This window comes from Purpureocillium lilacinum (assembly GCF_023168085.1).
Source record: "Purpureocillium lilacinum CBS 284.36 DNA, scaffold_6, whole genome shotgun sequence".
Taxonomy (NCBI): domain Eukaryota; kingdom Fungi; phylum Ascomycota; class Sordariomycetes; order Hypocreales; family Ophiocordycipitaceae; genus Purpureocillium; species Purpureocillium lilacinum.
Window position 1 is genome coordinate 1,246,729 of NW_027072116.1, and position 19,841 is coordinate 1,266,569.

The window sequence follows — 19,841 nt, forward strand, 5'->3', positions numbered from 1 at the left end:
ATACCGGCGAGAAGCCTCACCAGTGCCAGCACATCGGCTGCGGAAAGAGGTTCTCTGATGTACGTGACTCTCACGGCACTCTGTTGGCCTCTGGCTCATTCGTTTGCAGTCTTCTAGTCTTGCCCGCCACCGACGTATTCACACCGGAAAGCGCCCGTACAAGTGCGCACACGATGGCTGCCTGAAGAGGTTTGCAAGCACCAACGCGCGCTCTCTCGTCAGTGACGCTGACATGCCATAGCTTCTGCAGAAAGACGACCATGGTCAAGCACCAGCGGCGGTCTCACCAGCGCGGGCTGCATCCCAACGAGTTGATGGACGACTGCACTTCAGAATCAGACGGTTGCGAGTCGCCCCCCACTCCCACACAGTCCTCTGTATCCTGGCCAGGACACGGCCCGATGGGCTCGCACCCATCCTTGGCTCAAGCCCACGCCATGCACCGAGCCGCCTCGTTCGCCGACTTTGGCCAACACATGAGCTACAACATGGCTCAACAGATGCCTCATCGGCACAGCGTCGCTGGCGAGGGACAAGAGTACCACTCGCCCGCGCCTCACGGTCAGCCGCAGGGCATCCAGATGGTACACCGCACGGCCAGCATGCCTCAGCACTACTATGTTATTGAGCAGAGCAACCCGGGAATCGCTACCATGAATACCACAAGCGTTCAGCAAGCCTACATTCCTCGGCAACACGTCGAGCGAACCAACGTTGAGATTCCCTACTCGGCAGGCAGCGTCGCCTCCTTGAGCAGCAGCCCGGGCAGCTTTTCGCCGGCCTCAGGAAACAGCCCGACTATCCCGGAAACCATGTACACGCATCAACCTTCGCAGGCACCGTCATATGCCATTCAGACTGCTTCACCTGTGGACCAGCAGCCTCCGATGGTGCAATACTCGCAGCAGATTCCGGCGAACATGCCCGCACAAGCGCCACAGCAGCAAGCCGAGGCTTGGTACCAGTACCAAGCCCCGGTAGAGGTCGCAACCATCGGCCAGCTTCCGCCTTTTGGGTCAGGGGTGTACGACCTGTACGGGGGCCCGAAGATCGAATTCGACGACCCAACGATGCAGCTTCCCAGCAGCCGCATCGAGACAATGTGAGCGACCTCGGCTGCAGATCGTCGAGGACCGCTTCCCGGCTGTACAATTCCGTGGCTTCCTGGCAGGCCGATGTACAACTATCTTTATCAAAGACTACCTAATTCCGCATTTACAACTCTTAATGTTTTGCTTCACTTCAACGTGGATATTCCACATGGACGACAAAGAACCACAGGAGGGGTGCGTTTGTCGCCGTTCGACTGCGCGATGCGCTCGCCCCGGTGCCGGGACCGGGGTGATTTGCCGCAACCCCTGCAGCAACGAGAACAAACAACATCATCGATATCATCATACCACCACGGCGTTGCGTTATGACTGGCTGCTGCGAAGCCCAATACCGATAAGTCATATTCTGGCGCAAAATAGTCTTTTTTGCTTTACGATTCCCTGGGGCGACCGGCTTGAATGTGTACACGATGTTATTTCAACGCAGAGGCGGCTTGCGGACGGCTGTGCCCTTCTATGGACAGGGACAAGTCTTAATTGCGATTGTCGCACGCGCCGCAGCCTGCGATTCCCACAGCAATTTCAACCACGGCTCTTGTTTAGCCGGGTACACCTGGTCAGCGCGCCGCAGGACCGGGTCATGCAAGGTCGCAACCCAGGCGGGCGCTGCGAACAGCCATGGGGATGCTTGCCGTTTTGTGGTCTCACGCGACGGGGACCCAAGATGGCGGACGGGACTTGTGGGATGGCGGCTGCTTGGCTGGCATCTGACGGACATGGATCGGCGGCATATGGTGGAGTTGGGGTGCGGGTTGGGTGATTTGGGCGGGTGAATTACTCGTACTGGGCAGGGCGGGCGTGTAGGGGAAGGGCTAAAGCCGAGATGACAATTAAAAGGAGAGGGGGGGCTCTCTTGGGGGGGTTTACGGCGCCCGCGAACTGGCTTGCTCATGAAAGTTCTGTACAAGTACGAGTCACAACAGGGTGTGATTGATTGCGAATGGTGTTTGTTGAGAGTGTTGGTGTAAGTCAGTGAGGTGCAGCAGTTGATGCAACGAACATGTCAGGGCCGGGCTGTTGGGCTGAAATACGAACATGAATTTATCTTAGTGCATATTTTACGCGTGTGGAGGGAATATTACTCTCGGGTGTCGACCAGCCAAAAAAATCGTCTTGTCATATGAACACCGCCAGGCCCAACTCCTAGATAGAGTGAGATGGGATCGGATCGGCGCGAGTCAGGGGTGTAGAAGGGCGTGCCAGGTTCAACGGCCACCACTGCCAACCAACATGGCCCGGGACGGCCCCCGTCCCTGGCGTCAGCAATGAGGTGCGACTCCACTGCGGAAATGTCCATCCAGTCCGCCTGCCTGTCTGTCGTGGGGGGAGGGGGAGGGATGCTGGATGGCTGGCTGGCGTCCTGTCATTGCCGACAGAGCGCATGTGAGCGGACGGCGGCCCTGGCTGGGCTGGGCCGGACGGGGAAGGGAAGGAAAGGGCAGGGAAGGGGGGCGTGTGTGGGTGGTGGTGGTGGTGGCATCTGAGCCGGAGGCGAGGGTCGGATCGGCGAACAGACAGCAAACGCCTCATCAAGTGCGCAATCTGGGCTGGGCTGGACTACGTTCGCGGCTCGGGCGGTCGTGGCCCTGCAGGGCAACCTACCTACCCACTGAGGTGCGGTGCGGTGCGGATGTGATAGGTACAACGCGGTGCGGTGCCTGCGCCAGTTACTCGGTCCCTTACCTCACCTCACATTTTGCTCACTTTCAAGGTTGCATGGAAAGAGTGTGTATGGGTGCGGCGGCAATGCAGGCAGGCAGTCCGGTATATCTGGCGTAAACACCGATGCAACTCCGAGCAGGCCAAGGCCAGGCCAGGCAAATCCAGGGTTCCATTCGGGCTGGCCCCGGCAGTTGGGAGTCGGACCAGGCTCCATGGTCCGCAGCAGCGTGGAGGGCGGGACTTGCTGGGCGGTGGTGCATCCGCCCCAGGCAGGGCCTGTCGCGAGCAGCGCTACATTAGGTTATTGCTCGAGTACGAAGTACCTGTTACCGCCGACAGACCAGGAGGAGCCCAGCAACGGGCTGAGGTGAGTCAATTGGAATGGGGGCGAGTGGTCGCGACGGTAGCACGAAGCAATATGTAATGTACTTTGGGTGCATCAAGACGGACCGTTTGGGCGGCGTTGGTTGTGGCCGCGAGCTGACATCAATAAATCTGTGGGGTCACTGGGCCGGGCTGCTGCTGGGCTGAGAGAAACGGAGAACGAGTGGCCGGACGCCCGGAGGTGGACGTCCTGCGCTGGGTTGGCTGCTGCAAGTGCTGGTCTCCGCCCCGACGCTCATCAGCTGTCCGGCTTGGGGCCTCGGCCGAGCGATTCTAGGTGCTTCGGTCAGGTGACCTGCTGCCGTGTCGGAAGCCCTTGCAGTGGGCCGCCCGCCGCCGTTTTGGAGCGCGTGCAGCCTGCTGACTAAGGCCCGAAGAAAACGAACGCATGACGATGTCGGGGCGTTGAGACACGGTTGAGTGGCAAGTCCCGTCCCGAACCCCATCACCGCACAACCTCATCATCAACGCCTGCAACCAGTTGGCGTCGCCCCGGCATCGCGTCGACACCATGCGAACGGCGAGGTAGACGCTCTCGAGACGATCCCCTCCCTTCACCTCTCTCCGACACGTTCACTGCTGCGCGCGACCTCCCGCTCCCGCCCCCGGACCCCTCGGTCGCGCCGCTGCCGACGAGGCGCCGCACCGGGCCGCACTAGGACCTCAACGTCATCGTCCGACGACCGGTGTTACCTCTATCCTCTGAACGCTTCTGCCTCGAGTTTCGACATACCGCAAATCTGGGAGCGTTCTACTGAATCGTCGGATCACCTACCGAAGCCGTGATGGCTTTTCAAGGAGCGCTGCTGCCGGTGAGTCAAGTCCCGTGAACGCACTCTCTATCTGCTCGAGGCCGGCAATGCTAACACGTCCGACCATCAGAATATAGCGGCAGCAGCTACAGACGCGTGGCCCTCGGTCGCAGGCAGCCTCGCCGCTCCCTGGAGAAGCGTTACTCTGCCATCCCGAAGCGCGGATCGGGCTGCGTCTGCGAGAGACCAGCGTGGCGTTGAGCAGCCGGCCAAGCATGCCAAGCCTCTCGTCCCCGACTTCCTTCAAGTTCCCAGCATACAATCTCAACTCCTCCCGAAAATATCCAACGCCATGGCCACCACGAGCGTCCAGAATGCCGTGGTGAACCTGACCCGCGTGGGCCTTCAGGCCGCAAACCCGATATTGCGACGACCCTTCTTTCAGCCGCAAATGTCCGCCGCACCTGCACTTGCGCGCCCGTTCATGCGCTCTGGCTTCAGCACGATGGTCACGTCACGGAACATGTCTTCTACCTCTCGTCTCGGTCTGCATATGCGAGCTACTGGCATGCAACACCGAGGATTCGGCACTTCGAACGGCATCTCACGCAACCAACTGGCAACAGTCGAGGAGTCGGCAAACAGGAATCCCGGGAATGCGAATCTGCAGAATGCGTTCTATCAGTTGCTCCTGCGGGCAAATATGCCTGGAATCCTGGTCGAACGTTATCAGTCGGGACGCTTTGCGACCAACGCTGCGACTGAGGAGGCATACAAGAAGGCTCTGGCCGCCCTCAATGCCGGTACCAACGCTACGGCAGGCTCCGTCGGTCAGACCTCGTATGCTAGAGGCCAATGGTCGGGTCAAGACCAAGGCTTTGCTGGTGCCGCAGCCGGTGGAAACAGCGCCGCCGCCAACTCCATGGGCGGTAAGGGGGAGCCCATCCATGTTGTCGTCCAGGAATCCACTCGGTCGCTCATCTTCCGCTGGGTCAAGTTCTTCGCCACTTTCGTCGTCGTCACGTATCTCTGCTTCGCGGCCGTCACCATCCTGATCGAAACACTTAGCACTTTCAGACGGGGTCCTGGGGCCAAGAACGATTCCGAGGTCAAGGCTGAGAAGCAGACAACTCGGTTCAGCGACGTCCACGGCTGCGACGAGGCAAAGGAGGAGCTCCAGGAGGTCGTCGAGTTCCTTCGCAACCCCGAAAAGTTCTCTGATCTTGGAGCCAAGCTGCCCAAGGGTGTTCTCCTCGTTGGCCCTCCTGGAACTGGCAAGACGCTTCTGGCCCGAGCCGTCGCCGGCGAGGCTGGCGTGCCCTTCTTCTATATGTCTGGAAGCGAGTTCGACGAGATCTTTGTCGGCGTCGGTGCCAAGCGTGTACGTGAGCTGTTCGCTGCCGCCAAGGCCAAGTCGCCTGCCATCATCTTCATCGACGAGCTGGATGCCATCGGCGGCAAGCGAAACCCTCGGGATCAAGCCCACGCCAAGCAGACACTCAACCAGCTGCTCACTGAGTTGGACGGTTTCGATCAGGATACCAAGATCATCATCATGGGCGCGACTAACCTCCCCAAGCTTCTCGACAAGGCGCTGACGCGCCCTGGCCGCTTCGACCGACACATCAACGTTGATCTGCCGGACGTGCGAGGTCGCATTGCAATCCTGAAACATCACGCCAAGAAGATCAAGGCTGCGCCGGACGTCGACCTGGAAGCCATCGCTGCACGCTCGCCTGGTCGCTCCGGTGCCGAGCTGGAGAACATGCTCAACCTGGCCGCCCTCCGAGCGTCTCGTGCTAGGGCCACGATGGTCTCCAAGCAGGACATGGAGTGGGCATTTGACCGCGTCACCATGGGCGCCGAGAGGAAGTCGATGGTGGTGACGGAGAAGGAGAAGGAGATGACGGCGTACCACGAAGCAGGCCACGCACTGGTGCAGCTATTCGAAAAGGACAGCTCCAGCCGCCTCTACAAGGTCACGATTCTCCCCAAGGGGCCGTCTCTGGGCCACACGGCGCACGTCCCTCAAATGGACAAGTACTCGTACACCGCTGCCGAGTACATGGCCAACATCCGTGTGCTTCTCGGTGGCAAGATGGCCGAGGAGATGCGCTACGGCGACGACAAGGTGACGTCGGGCGTGTCCAATGTGAGTTGACTTCCGCGAACAATGGTGCGCTAGCAGTGAGTGCTAACAAGCCACAGGATCTGGAGAAGGCAACCGATCTCAGCTTCATGATGGTGACGCACTTTGGCATGTCCAACGTGCTGGGCCCTGTCGAGTACGGCCGCCGTTACGAGAACCTCAGCTCCGAGACGAGGAGCGTGATCGAGGGCGAAGTCCAAAAGGCGATGAAGAAGTCGTACGAGGACGTGAGGAAGCTGCTGACGGAGAAGCGCAAGGAGTTGGACTTGCTGGCCAAGGCCCTCGTCGAGTATGAGACTCTCGACAAGGCCGAAGTCGAGTTGGTGATTCGCGGGGAGAAGCTCCCCGGACGCACCATCGTGCCCAAGGGACCGTTGGTCCTCCCGATCCCGGACGACAGCCCTCAGCCGCCGGGGCTGAACGGAGTGCCGCACCCGCACCCGCCCGAGTCGCCTGCGCCTCCGGCTCCCGCTGAGTCGTCAGGTGCGAACTGAGGGCGCACGAGCGGCGAAGCTGCGGAGAAGCCTACCTAGGTACCTAGGTACGGTCTGCCCACCGTGACCCTCTCTTGCGGGGTGCAGGCCGCGTGTGGTCCGAGTCGACGGCTCCATGTCTCAGGCCACCTCGACGAGCCGCAGTGGAGGACGGAGGCTCGTCGGGCTACAGCTTGTCAGTGCTATGCTACTTGCAGACGAACTGTCGCATTAGGTCATTTTCCCCTAGCGAAGCAGCGATGGGGACAAGCGAGTGTTTGCGGGAGGAGTGGTGGAAGTTGCTGGGCCACCATATGTGAACAGCGCTTGGTGGGTGTCTCTGGTCATCCCACGTGTATAATTGTCAGCCGTGAGATAGCTCACATCACAATGCATTATTCCTTTGAGTCACACCGAAGCATCCCAGCTGCCTCGCGGAGTTAGGACGTGAATGCCATGCATGGCGTTTTGCGTGATCGCAAGATCCAGGGCGCCTCTCTGTATTTAAGTCCGTGTGTCGTCCGAAGCCGCCTGAGCTGCTTGTTGACCCCCGTGGCTGACCCCCAATCGCGGGGCCCCCGCGGACTGGGACCCAGTTTCAGTTCTGGGCGGCCGCGCCAACAAACGCCAACCATGCGACGAGCCAGGGAGGGCCGCCACCAGCGACCACCACCACCACCGCGGACATAAGGGGGGGGTTAGCGAGCTAAAGTCCCCATTATGGTGCAATTGACGTCAAGGACCTTTCGCTCGGAGGGGTCTCGGGGAGGGCGCCCGCGTACGCGTGCGGGCGGGAGGCTGTCCGCGATTTATAAGAGGGAGGGGGGACCGGTTAGCCTGCGTGCGCTCGTGAAGCCGCTGCTCTCGATTCGATTCACGTTTTTGTCAACGAGATTCACGATTCTCTGCGCCTTGCCTCGCTCTGCTGCCCTTGCTGGAGTACATTTCTTTGAGGAGAGAGCTTGAGCAGTTGACCTTGCGGACGTGTTTTGTGGCCCATTGGGTTCTTGTTTCGCAACAAAGATGACCAAGATTCTTGTGACGGGTACGTCGCGTCTACAGGTTCCCGCACCCTTTGCGAGGAGAGGAAAGGAAAGGAAAGATGTGCGAGTGCTGACTTGGAACTTGCTGTACGACGACAGGTGGCTCGGGCTTCATCGCCGGTATGCCCAATTCCCCCCCTTCCCTCCCTCTTCGCCAGAGAAACCCCCACAAGCGGGCGTCCTTTCCCACGACGGATGGCTAACGCAGACGCGGAACAACAACAACAGCGCACCTCGTGGACCAGCTCCTCGCGGCGGGCCACACGGTGGTGACGACGGTGCGCTCCGAGGACAAGGCCGCGCGGCTGCGCGACGCGCACGCCGACAAGGGCGAGAGGCTGAGCGTCGCCGTGGTGGGCGACATTGCCGTCGAGGGCGCCTTCGACAAGGTGGTGGAGGGCACGCCGGGGCTCGAGGTGGTGATGCACACGGCGAGCCCGTTTCACTTCAAGTGGAGTAAGTTCTGCCTTCCCTTCCTGTTCCCCCGTTCTTTGTCATGGTCTTGCTCCCCCACGAGGTGAGAACGTCCAAGTAGCTGGATGTTGGTTTGCGGCGGGCGGGAGGCCAGACGGATAGGGGAACTCTGTTTTGCTGACCAGAGGCGGTGTTTGATGTGTGATGTATAGCCGACGCGCAGACGGAGCTCATCGACCCAGCCCTCGTCGGCACCACGTCCATCCTCCGCGCCGTGCACCGCTCCGCCCCCTCGGTGCGCCGCGTCGTCGTCACCTCGTCCTTCGCCGCCGTCCTCACCGAGACGCTCCTCGACGACCCGGCCACCACCTTTTCCGAGGCGTCGTGGAACCCCTCCACGCTCGCCGACGTGCACTCCTCCCCCGCCACCGCCTACCGCGTCTCCAAGACGCTCGCCGAGCGCGCCGCCTGGGACTTTGTCGCCCGCGAGAAGCCCGCCTTCGACCTCGCCACCGTCTGCCCCCCCATGGTCTACGGCCCCCTCGCCCCCGGCGTCGGCGTCGCGTCCCTCGACGCCGTCAACACCTCCAATGAGCGCTTCGTCGCCATGCTGCGCGGCAAGTGGGCGTCCGAGATCCCCGCCACGGGGCCCGTGTCCATCTGGGTTGATGTGCGGGATGTGGCGCGCGCGCATGTCCTCGCCATGGAGAAGCCGGATGCTGGCGGCCGACGCCTGTACACGGTGGGCGGGCGCTTCTCCAACCGCCGCCTCGTCGAGATTGTGCGCGAGCGCTTCCCCGAGTACAAGGACCGGCTCCCCGGGCCCGACGTCCCTGGTGGCGAGGCGCCCCCCGCGGACAAGAACTTCAAGTACAACAACGACGAGACGGTGCGTGTCCTGGGCATCAAGTGGACGAGCCTCGAGGACAGCGTCGAGGGCGTTGTGCAGTCTCTCAAGAAGTACGGGTTGTAAAGGAAAGCAAAAAAAGGGGGCAAGGGTCCCGCAGGCTAGATGATGACCAAGTGTCGTTCAATTAAAGAATCAAGCCAGAATCGCTGCTTACGCCCACTATTATGCGTGACCGTCATCATCTATCGACACCCCCAATACCCCTCATTACTCACTTATACGAGCCACCTAGACGCTCGAGCTCCCCCTCCTCCATGACGGGGCTGTTCAACTCCCGTGCTCGCGTCGACGGGGCGACAGAGGATGGGGCCAGGCCGGTGCTCCCCGGTCCGCTCCGTCCGCTCCACGTCCCCCAACTGCGATGCGCCTCATTTCCTGGCTCCTCCGTCAGCTCTAGCAGCAGCTCGCGAGATCCTCCAGGCATCTGCGAATATGACCCGATGGCAACTCCGATTCCGTCCCGCTGGCGCCTCATCGATGGACTCACCGGCGGACTTCGCTCCGTCGGTGTCGTGGGCAATGCCCTTTTTGGCGGCGGACCAGGACTCACGACACCGAATAGGTCCAACGATGTCCGTTGTCGAGGCATCCGAGGCGTACGAGGTGGGGATGCAACGCTGCCATCCCGTGACGAGGCTCTCCCCGCCCTCGCAGTTCCTTTAGGTGTAGTCACTGTTGGTGATCTGGTGCCAGTTTTTAAGGGACTTGGCCGGCCCTTGGGTTTTCTCTCCCCACCCGGCGCAGGCATTGCCTCATCGCCGGCGGCGACGCCTTGTGGAAATAGGTCCATATCGGTGAGTGGCCAGTTGCCTCCCGCTGTAAGGAATCTGCGGTCTCGCAGCCGCGCGGGAGGTCTCAGGGGAGATTCGCTTGGATTTGGTAACTTGGGTGTTGGGGACAGCAGTGGCATCGGGGACCTGTGTGTCCCAATCCGACTCTGGTCTTCCTTGCTGCTGCTACTGTCGCCATGAAGTCGGGCGCGACGAGCCTGCCGCCTGAACCGCAGATACCAGACGAGGGCGAGGGCCGCGATGACGAAGAGAACCACGGCGGCCGATAGAGCAATGGTGATCTTGGCACCGGTGGACAGACCGCGGTCACGTCTGACCTGGCTCGCGGAGATTATGATATCTGGTGAGCGCAAACTGGCGGCGAGCGATGGATCCCTGATAGGAACGCCTGTTATGGCCGAGGATGCAGACGAGGCAGTGGAGATGCTGCCACTTGCAGGCTGCAGCCCGGCCATACCAGGTGAATTCTTGCCCTTGTCGTGTCCCAGTGAACGTTTGAGCAGGCGCTGGGTATATGGACCTTGCGACTTGGAGAGCGTTGGGAGCAATCGGCGGCCGCATGGATGCGGACCCTTCTCATTTGCGGGCGTTGATTCACTGCTGGATATGGCAGTCGGCGGTCCAGGATCTACGAGGGAATAATGTCCAAGCCTGCATAAACGCTTAGAAGATATCGTAGGAATGACGTGCGAGGAGCAGGGATACCGTACTTTGAGCAAGTGTTGATGAGCCAGTTGACATTGGCTAGAGACGTGTCGGCATGAAGCGTCAGCTGCCCCGAACCCAGCGTCATGGGCCTGATCCCCCCGGAGCGCACCCACGATCTTGGCCGCGGCCGGCACAGTTTTGAACACCACAGAATTGGAAATCGCAGCGATATGCGGCGCGGAACGCTTCACTGGCGTTGGCAGTGTCTGAAGAAAGCGCCTGGCACGACTCTTGAAGCGTCTCGTTGCGCGACCAGACGGCCAGAAGGAGGCGGCGCCGACACGCCGCAATACGCGGATTTCTGTCTGCAACGCCGACAGTCAGGTTGCCCCGGCGGCTTGGGGCACACTTCACGTCAGGTATAGCGGCGCTGCGCGACATGGCCACGGTAGTGGCAAGTTCCGAGGCTGGGCAGGAGTCGAGATGGAGGGTCAAACCTGGGGAGCCTCAGAGTTGGCCCCCGGAGACCCATTTAGCCAACTCTGCGACAAGGCGTCAAAATAAAAGGGCAACGGCCAGACGAGGGTCGCTGCGAAGGAGGAGCAGGCTTCTGCTTCTTTGTCGAAACGAGAGCCCGGGCACAAGGTGACAGCTACGGCATGGCATGGCATGTCTTGATGCCTTGACGGACGGCGCCAGGACATGGGCACCCGTCCGGTCGGGCGCCACATACGACAGCGACGCACGGGTCCGCGACGGTCACGGACAAGGTCGAGAACTCGAGCGTGACGAGGCTGCGGTGCCATGAACCGTTCGGGCCTGGTCGGGAGAGTCGCGGGTTACACGGCTTGCTGGGCTCCCGAGGGGGCACATTTGTACTTTGGTAGGGAGTCGGTCTCATGTCATATCGAGCGACGATGGCATTTCAAGTGGTCCCACCCTCCCGTCCGGGGCCGTGCCAGGTGGCGCCAGATGCCGCTGACAGGACGGGTCCCCGGCATCGAAGCCATGTGGAATCTGCAGCGCCCGCCCCCGGCAGGGGGTCCGCCTCCAGAGGCTGCCGTGGTTCGTCGGCACCTCAGCGGAGGCGGCGGCGGCGGCGGCGGACGACTTCTGTAGCTCACGTCACAGGGGAGCACTGCCTTAATTATTAGCATTTCCCGTGCCCCCTGCCTTGTCCCCTGGGCAGCGACGCTGCGGCTCCGGCTGCCACGTCAGGCGGGTGGCAGTGTGGCACCTCGACGGCGATCTGGAGAACGGCGTTGGGCAATGGCATGCCCTGGCAAGGGGTGCGGCGACATCGGCAAGGTGCCCCATTTGCCGCCCGGGTGGGTGACGAGCGTCGTCCGATCAGCGCGCGAGGCCGGTGATGTCGGGATGGCGGATGGCGGCCCAAGGGCGCAACGGGCACAGTGTATCGTACAGGCGCTGAGCGGAGCAGAGCCAATTGACAATGGCAGGTAGTTGGCGAGCAAGGGTAGGTTGGCAAGGTAGGGTACGAGGGAGGAAAGAAAGTGATGACACTCAGATGCGGTGTGACGGGAGCCAGAAGCCCTCCAGGGCGGGAGTGCAGAGAGTGAGTGGGCGAGCAGTATCCACGGAGGATGGACTCGGGCATTCCGGGTTCTGGGGCCCTGCCCTGCCCGTGGGACCTGGGGTCACTGAGAACGCTCTGCCTCGTATTCGACATTTATTTCGCCTGGAAGTTACCTACCTTAGTACTGTGCTGTACATCTTACAAAGTACCTAGCTTGTGTGGCAGGACCAGCTGCCGATTGCGCTTGCCTTCTACACAGACGGGTTTATGTGTGGAAGTCGCGCGTCGTAACTCGAGGCAGGTACGAAGTACAGCATAGACAGGCGTAGGTGTTATGTACTTCCTTCAGACTTCACTACCCGCGGCATCGGTAGGACCTCGTAAACCACTTCATGAAGCGAGCATGAGGAATGCAGCCTACCAGGCGACTTGCCGGCGGGTGTTTGCTGCCTTCCGTCTCCAGCCTCGGCGGCAAAGACGACGAACGAATTGCCCAATCGTCCCTCCTCGGACAGACTCGATCGGCCGCTCGTACAAAGCACTCGGCCCGGCCCTCAACACAGCTCTCCACCGACGTCGTTATCGGCACCTCTCCCAGCCCTGAGGAGGCGTGGCATGGCATGGGCCTCGCCCCAGACCGAAGCACCAGCACGCCGTGCAGGGCCTTCGTGCTCAATTTTCCAGCGCCACGTGCGCCCATCACCGTCGACCTCAGGGCGGTCATACGTCGACTGCGCTCGGGAGCGAGGCCCACCAAGACGGACATCCGAGGTGCCGTTGCGCTTCCGCCCACTCATTGGCCCAGGCGGCTGACAATGGCACGAGCGAGTTGTCTCAGCGGACCGTGAAGGGCATGGGCGCCGTCCGACCTCGCGGGGACAGCGAGACATTTGCGACCCGAGTGGGAGGCCTTGTCAGACCAGACGCAACGGCCTGTAGATACCTCTACATCATTCGTACCTCGTCATCTTGTCCAGTCCTATGCCCCGATTGTCGTCCGCGGCGCCGTCGTCGACGGACCACTCGATCGATGCCCGGCGGTGTGACCAGGCGGCGAGCCTCAACAAAGGCCCGACACGAGCGCCGCGACCGAGATGCAGCGTCCCGTCGTGCATGCGCCGCCGCCGGGTTGGAACGTCGAGGGTCCCGTTGGCGCCAGGCAGCCCGCCTCTGGCCCTCGACTCAGCAGCGAAGGATCCAAGCGAGCCAGCAATACGTGCACACCGCGCGATTGCCCAGGCTGGACAGCCTGCCGCGGGCCCTGCCCCCAATCGCACCACACGGATTTGACTTTTGTCGAGGACGACCGGCTCGGGCGGGTAAATGGGGGTCTCTACTACTCTAGTAGTGAAGGGTCCCGTCCTCGCTATGTCACAAGGCCCTCTGCTCTGGTGGCGTTAAGCAAAAAGGGCCCAACAGGTTCGCAATGGTGGACATTGGAAAGGCGTCCACGGGCTGAATCCTGACCTGCCATACTACGAGCTAGGGACGCTGCTGCTCCAACAGCTCTTACAGCTTCGACAAGCTTTCTCCGGGCGAGCCGCGCCAACGCTCAGCCGCGAACCTTGGGCCCTACGGCGGCGTCTGTCCGTTCTGACCATTGGCTCCGTGCCGTTTCTCATGAACTGCTATGACAGTCGGTTTCGGTCTGGACCACAGGAGCACAGGTGTTGGCTTGATTGCTCCCCTGCCTCATGGGGCAGGAACAGCTGATGCGGCGTGCAGCGGTTACGACATTGTTACATCATTGCACGAGGAGTTGCCTGCTCGCTCAAGATGAATATATGAAAGCGCCCTGGGCGCGATGCTCTCAGTCCCGATGGTGTGCGCGCGACACAGAGTAAAGCACGCACCGTGATACCCAACAGACAGACATCCAGTTGAACGTTTAGTCGACAAACCAGACAGAAAAAAAGAGACAGAAATGGCTCACGGAACTTTGCGAGCGCTGGCAGCGTTCTGCCACTTCATGGTTTTCGCGTCGGCGGTGATTGTTACGGGCCTGGTGTCCGCCTTTCTCGACAGGTGGGCCTTCCGGGGCTACCGCGTCGTCTACCAGGAGGTCATCGTACGTGCTACTGTCCCTGGCTGGCATGGCTTGATGAGCTTACCGTGAAACGTTGGCAGGCCGTCATCACCTTGGTGATATACATGTTTGCGATGTTCGTGCCGATCATGAAGACGTACCGGGGCTACTTTGCACCCGTCAACTTCATCTTTTCGTACCTGTGGCTGGCGTCCTTCATCTTCTCGTCGCAGGACTGGAGTGGTCGGCTGTGTTCTCAGACGCCGCTGGGTACAGGCAGATGCGCGCAGAAGAGGACGGTGGAGGCCTTCAACTTTATTGCGTTGTGAGTGTGGCTCAGGTCGTGCGGCTCGGCGATGCCTTGCTAACGCCATGGGCACAGCTTCTTCCTGCTCATCAATGTGATCATCGAAGTGGTTCTCTTCTCCGAGTCTCGCGACGACTCGTATATCACACCCCCTCCGGTGTCCAAGGAGCGCCCTGGGACCGGAGGCACAGATGCGAGCGCGACGCCGGCCGTGCAGAATCCAGCTTAAGGGAGTCTGTGAGCCAGACCGGCTGAGGAGGAGGGATCGACACGGGGCAAAATGAAAAACCGGAGTGTGCCTGGTCTGGTTGATTGTTGTGCTGCTTTTCCCTGCGGATGGTGGTTGGCCGTGCGGAATCCACGAAAGGGTGGTGTTGTAATATCTAATGGTGAGCTGGTCCGGTATGGCTTACACGCGCGCGGGTCGAGGATGTAGGCAATGTTAGTGCAGCAAATCAAGGCCACGACAACCATGTGTGCAAAAGCCGGTGAGGAGATGCATGCGTGCATATGCACGATTTGGCGGCAGAGTTCCCATTCGTCTGGCGGGAGAGGCCGGCGGTCCCGTACAAGGTGACGTGAGCAGCGAGCCGGTGGTGGCATGGCGGCATGCCTCATGTGTGCGTACCTTGGCTCGTATGCGGGTGCAGGTACTGGCCTCTGAATGTTTCCTCTGTGAAGAGTACTACATACTTATAGTGCAGTACCAGAGTCAGGATGTACTAATTCCTCATTCATCGCGTCGGGCGGTGATTCGTCACCTAGCTTCCATTCCTCGGCCTCGATGGGCTCTCACTGCTCAGGGCACTCGAGGTGCTGACTGCTGAGATCACTTTGACAGCGTTTATAGCTGGCCGCCGGCCGAGTGCCCGCCCCCTCCCCGCCGCGGAGCCGAACCAACCTCCACTGGAGCTGGAGGCCCCCGGCCACTGAAGGTCCCCACTCTTCAAGGCCCCAGCTCCCCCCCCGTAGGTCTCTTCCATCCAATGCCTGGGCGCGCTGGCGGGCCTCGAACCTCGGCTCCGGATCTCAATTCCGGGGTAAATTGACGACCTACCGAGTCCCGAACCTTTGACGGACGAAGGCCCTCATCATCATCAACACCAACAGACGACGGCGACGGCCCCCCGTATACATTTACTCTCTAAACCCCCTCGTTCGTGTCTGTCTGTCTGTCTGTCTGTACGTCGTATCTGCAAGCAAGCGTGCGCCGCCCTCCTCGGTAGCCGTCCACCTCGTGCAACTGCACTGCACCGAGTAACAGCGGCAGCAGCGTCATCGTCGGGCGCCCACCTCGTCGTCAGCAGTCGCCAACAGTCGTCACCACAGCGAACCTCCGTCATGGCCGACCAGCAAGCCGGGCGCCGCATCCAGGCCATCGGCCAGCAGCTCCAGCCGCCGCCCTCGGGCCTGCCGCCCATCCGAAGAGTCGCCGCCGGTTCCAGCGCGCCGCGCGCCCAGGGCAAGGTCGTCATCATCACGGGTAAAGATGCCACCCCCCCCTTTTCTCACATCCCATGCGCAACACGCGTCTTCTTTGCGACTCGTCTTCTCCATGAAATACTGACTGACCTCACCCACAAAAAGGCGCCAACTCGCCCCTGGGCATCGGGCGCGCCTCGGCCCACCAGTTCGCTGAGAGCGGCGCCAGGGCGCTGTACCTGTGTGACTACGACGGCACGCACCTCGAGTCTCACGCGCGCGACATCACGGCCGCGTTTCCGGGCGTCGAGGTCCATGCGCGCCGCTTCGATGCCGCTGACGAGGCCGCGGTCAAGGCCGTCGTTGACGACGCCGTGAGCCGCTATGGCCGCCTCGATGTCTTCTTCGCCAACGCGGGCATCACGGGGCCCAACGTCATCTTCACCGATGTCAGCGCCGACGACTTCATGTCTGTGCTCAAGACCAACACGCTGAGGTAAGGCTCTGTTCAAACCCTCGCACTCGCACATGCAGAGACAACATCGTTACTGTATTGCCGCGTGAGACTGACCGAGTCTCCTCCAGCGTCTTCCTCGCGGCCAAGTACGCCGCCCCTGCCATGGGCAAGACGTCGGCGGACAAGCCCACGCCGGGCGGCAGCATCATCGGCACGGCGTCGGTAGCGGGCATCCGGTCCAACGCCGGGTCCACGCCGTACTCGGCCTCCAAGGCAGCCGTCGTGTCCCTGGCGCAGACCCTGGCGTACCAGCTGGCCGGCACGGGCGTGCGCGTCAACGCCGTGTGCCCGGGCCTCATCGAGACGGGCATGACGGCGCCCGTCTACCAGGCCGCGCGTGCCCGCGGCAGCGAGAAGAAGATTGGCCAGCTCAACCCGACCAAGCGCGGCGGCCACGCCGATGAGATTGCCCGCGTCGCGCTCTTCCTCGGCAGCGACGAGAGCAGCTACGTCAACGGCCAGGCCTGGGCCGTCGACGGCGGCCTGAGTGCGGGTCACCCTTATGTGCCCGGCCGTCTGGGTTAAGATTCCATTCCAGCCAGGCAGGTTGACCAGACATGACCTGACCTGACCTGCTCATGACGACTATGGCGAAGGGCGGGTGGTGCCGAGCATATGCGTTGCGAATGGGCTTGGATATGGACAAACACTGGATCGAGAAGAGAGTAAGGGTTCCGCGCCTCATGTAGCATTCATGCATACATACCTAGCCATTGTAGATAGTGAGCGAGCACCGACACTACCCGCCCCCGTGTCCATCGCGCCACCACATCCCGCTGATGCTACGTCACCTACCCGTCGACCTACCTCGGGCGATATGAAGCAGACTTGACCATTGTAAGCGAGGCCGGGCCCCAGGTCTGTCTGGTCAACCTGCCTGCCTGTCTGTCAAGCGAACCTTGAGCGTAGCATCCGTGGGGGGAATCAAAGAGGGCGCGCCATACATCTCGTCCGCAATTCCGCATGTCTGGTCAACTACCCCAGTTCCCAGCTGCGCGACCCCTGAGCGGCACCAAGCAAGCAAATGCCCGAACGGCCTTTTCTCTTCCTTGCATGTTGCGCCCCCCCCCGGCGGTATCATCGAGCCAATAGCCATTGCGTTGTTGCGCATTATCAAGCATAATGCTTGCCCGCCCACCCACAACCACAAACTCCCCGACCGCAACCCCCGGTCGGCCCATCGGGCATCCCACCGCGGAGTCGCATCCTGAGAGCCTCTCTCCTGCCACCTCATCGACCGGCGCGTAGTATCTCTCTCTCTCCGCCGGAGCGCATTGGTTCGCTTGGCCTTTTCTTGGCTCGCCACATACGACGCCTATTTCAACCACTACCGGGCTTCTTTGCGTCTTCCCCTGTCTGCCGCCCGCCTGCCCGCCCCTCCCCGTCCCCGCCTCCGCACGGCCCTGCCGCCATCACGAACCACCAGGGAATCCCCAGTCTGCCTGCTTGCCTGTCTTCCCTCTCTCTCCATGCCAAGGCCGCGCGGGCAACAGCCCACCTGCTCCTTTGGGTCCTCGCCTGGTTTCACGATGGCAGGTTTTGTTTCCACTTCCCTTTCCTCCTCGTCCGTGATGGGCGGTGATGTGTTGTCCGGAGAGTGGGAACTTTTGGCGGCCAAAGCGTTCAGCGGGAAGGCCCGGGACGTGGACCTGTTTGGTTTCTTGTTGTAAACTCGGAATGAGGCGGACGGCGGGGGCTGCTGTCAACCGGTATTTTGACATATGCAGGCTCATCTCGTAGTAGTCAGATCTTTCCCCCTGACAATGGTATCGAGAAGAGCCGCGTTCGGGGTTTTAGATGCCGAGGCCACGATATATAACAGGGTTTGTTTAAAGAAAGGATAGAGGAAGAAACCCCTACTGGGAGAGAAGCGTCAGGGTCCAGAGAGAGAAAGACAGAGACAGAGACGGCAGAGCAACACACAAGGGTCGCCCCAGCGTCGCCTTTCTCAGCCCACATCCTCCGCCGATCAAAGCCACCATTCATCGAGCGAGCTCGCACGCAATCGGGCAACTCATGCGCCGCACCAAAGGCGCCCAACCGTGGATACTCACTCGCCCGCGCCAGAGAAAGCAGCGAAGCAGACGGCGGCCTTTTTAGATCGCGGCTCTCCCACAGGCCACAGGCCCCTTCCTCCCACTCGGATGTTGCAGTCGACCACGGTTTGCAACTCGCGGCTGCTACTTTGAGAAAGAAGGGAAACGCGCGCGCGCCCCCTCCCGCCAGTGCACGACAGGTCTTCGTCCTTCGCGGGAGAAAGACAGCGAGCGGGGGGTAGGGACAGTGAGGAAAACAGGGAATATGGCTGTCACAGAGGGGGCGAGGAGGACGCCCGACCACGGGATGTGGGAGGGCGGGTGTTGCACAAGTATAAAAGAGTCCGTCTACTTCCCCCCGTCCAACTTGCCGAAGAAAGATATAGATATACTCTTAGACACAGACAGCCCCAGGCAAAGACGGCCAAGGCTGTGACAGAGACCAAATAAAAAAAAGCAACATGCCCCTCGCCACGACCCTCGTGGCCCTGCTCGCCTGCGTGGCCGGCGTGCTCGGCCACCCCAGCTCCGAGGAGGACAAGAAGGCCTACCTCGAGACCCGGAGCCGTGTCATCGCCCACACGAGGCGTTCGCTTGAGCGCTGCGCCGACTCGCCCGAGGCGCGCGCCCTGGAGGAGCGCGCCGTGGCCCGCCGCATGGCCAAGGCGGAGGAGCTGCGCGCAAAGTATGGCCTCAACAAGGGTGAGCCTCTCCCTTTCTTTCTTTCTTTCTTCTACCTGGCTATGTCAGAGAGACAAAAGCGGACGGAGCAGACCACAGAGGGCGGCGGGGGTGATATGACTTGATGTGATGATCTAACGAGTTGTCCGTCTATAGACAAGCGGGATAGGCAGTGGTTCCAGCACTACAACGGGCTCTCGCACGACATGTCGTACAAGGGCTACAACCTCAACACGCCCGCCAAGACGCTCTTCTCGTCCAACACGACGTGCGCCCTGGTGCCCGAGACCATCATCGGCCCCTACTACGTCGAGGGCGAGCTCATCCGCTCCGACATCACCGACGGCCAGAAGGGCGTGCGCGCCCACGTCGACTACCAGTTCATCAACATCCGCACCTGCAAGCCCATGCCCGACCTGCTCATCGACATCTGGCACTGCAACGCCCTGGGCGTCTACTCGGGCGTCTCGGCCCCCGGCCAGGGCGGCCTCGACACCACCTATGGTCGCGGCGTGCAAAAGACCGACGCCGACGGTGTCGTGCAGTTCGACACCATCTTCCCGGGCCACTACGAAGGCCGCGCCACCCACATCCACGTCATGTCCACTGACCATGCCCGCGTCTTGCCCAATGGCACTTTTGAGGGCGGCACCGTCCGCCACATCGGCCAGACCTACTTCGACGAGTCCGTCATCAAGGCTGTCGAGGCCACCGAGCCGTACCGTCGCAACCCGGCGCGCCGCACCACCAACCTCCAAGACTTCTTCGCCGGCGACCAGGCAACGCCTCAGTATGACCCCTTTGTCAAGCACGTCTACCTGGGCAAGAAGCCCCAAGACGGGCTGCTGCTTTTCCTCTCCATCGGCCTCGATCCGGATGCCGATTACAACGAGTGCCGCACGCCCGCAGCCCACTGGCACCCCGGCGGCGGTGAGGACTTGCCCGACCCTCAGTTTTGCAATATGTGACGCGTTTTC

General features: G+C 61.3%; 6 protein-coding genes across 6 annotated transcripts; all 6 read left to right on the forward strand.

Annotated features, from left to right (window-relative positions):
• Positions 1-260: 260 nt before the first annotated feature.
• Positions 261-1,106, forward strand: PLICBS_008281 (uncharacterized protein; the record flags this gene model as incomplete). The annotated part of the gene is made up of 1 exon (XM_018324210.2): positions 261-1,106. One exon carries the CDS (start codon positions 261-263, stop codon positions 1,104-1,106), a length of 846 nt encoding a protein of 281 aa, XP_018177389.2.
• Positions 1,107-4,262: 3,156 nt separating this feature from the next.
• On the forward strand, positions 4,263-6,553 carry PLICBS_008282 (uncharacterized protein; the record flags this gene model as incomplete). Its single annotated transcript, XM_018324209.2, has 2 exons — positions 4,263-6,062; positions 6,119-6,553. The coding sequence occupies 2 exons, from the start codon at positions 4,263-4,265 to the stop codon at positions 6,551-6,553; spliced, it is 2,235 nt and encodes a 744-aa protein (XP_018177388.2).
• Positions 6,554-7,555: 1,002 nt separating this feature from the next.
• On the forward strand, positions 7,556-8,962 carry PLICBS_008283 (methylglyoxal reductase (NADPH-dependent) gre2; the record flags this gene model as incomplete). The annotated part of the gene is made up of 4 exons (XM_065601361.1): positions 7,556-7,577; positions 7,675-7,695; positions 7,804-8,031; positions 8,202-8,962. 4 exons carry the CDS (start codon positions 7,556-7,558, stop codon positions 8,960-8,962), a joined length of 1,032 nt encoding a protein of 343 aa, XP_065457433.1.
• A 4,837-nt stretch (positions 8,963-13,799) lies between these two features.
• Positions 13,800-14,437, forward strand: PLICBS_008284 (uncharacterized protein; the record flags this gene model as incomplete). The annotated part of the gene is made up of 3 exons (XM_018324207.2): positions 13,800-13,943; positions 14,003-14,226; positions 14,284-14,437. The coding sequence occupies 3 exons, from the start codon at positions 13,800-13,802 to the stop codon at positions 14,435-14,437; spliced, it is 522 nt and encodes a 173-aa protein (XP_018177386.1).
• A 1,112-nt stretch (positions 14,438-15,549) lies between these two features.
• Positions 15,550-16,672, forward strand: PLICBS_008285 (uncharacterized protein; the record flags this gene model as incomplete). Its single annotated transcript, XM_018324206.2, has 3 exons — positions 15,550-15,691; positions 15,796-16,126; positions 16,216-16,672. The coding sequence occupies 3 exons, from the start codon at positions 15,550-15,552 to the stop codon at positions 16,670-16,672; spliced, it is 930 nt and encodes a 309-aa protein (XP_018177385.1).
• Positions 16,673-18,644: 1,972 nt separating this feature from the next.
• Positions 18,645-19,832, forward strand: PLICBS_008286 (uncharacterized protein; the record flags this gene model as incomplete). The annotated part of the gene is made up of 2 exons (XM_018324205.2): positions 18,645-18,885; positions 19,021-19,832. 2 exons carry the CDS (start codon positions 18,645-18,647, stop codon positions 19,830-19,832), a joined length of 1,053 nt encoding a protein of 350 aa, XP_018177384.2.
• Between the last annotated feature and the right edge of the window lie 9 nt (positions 19,833-19,841).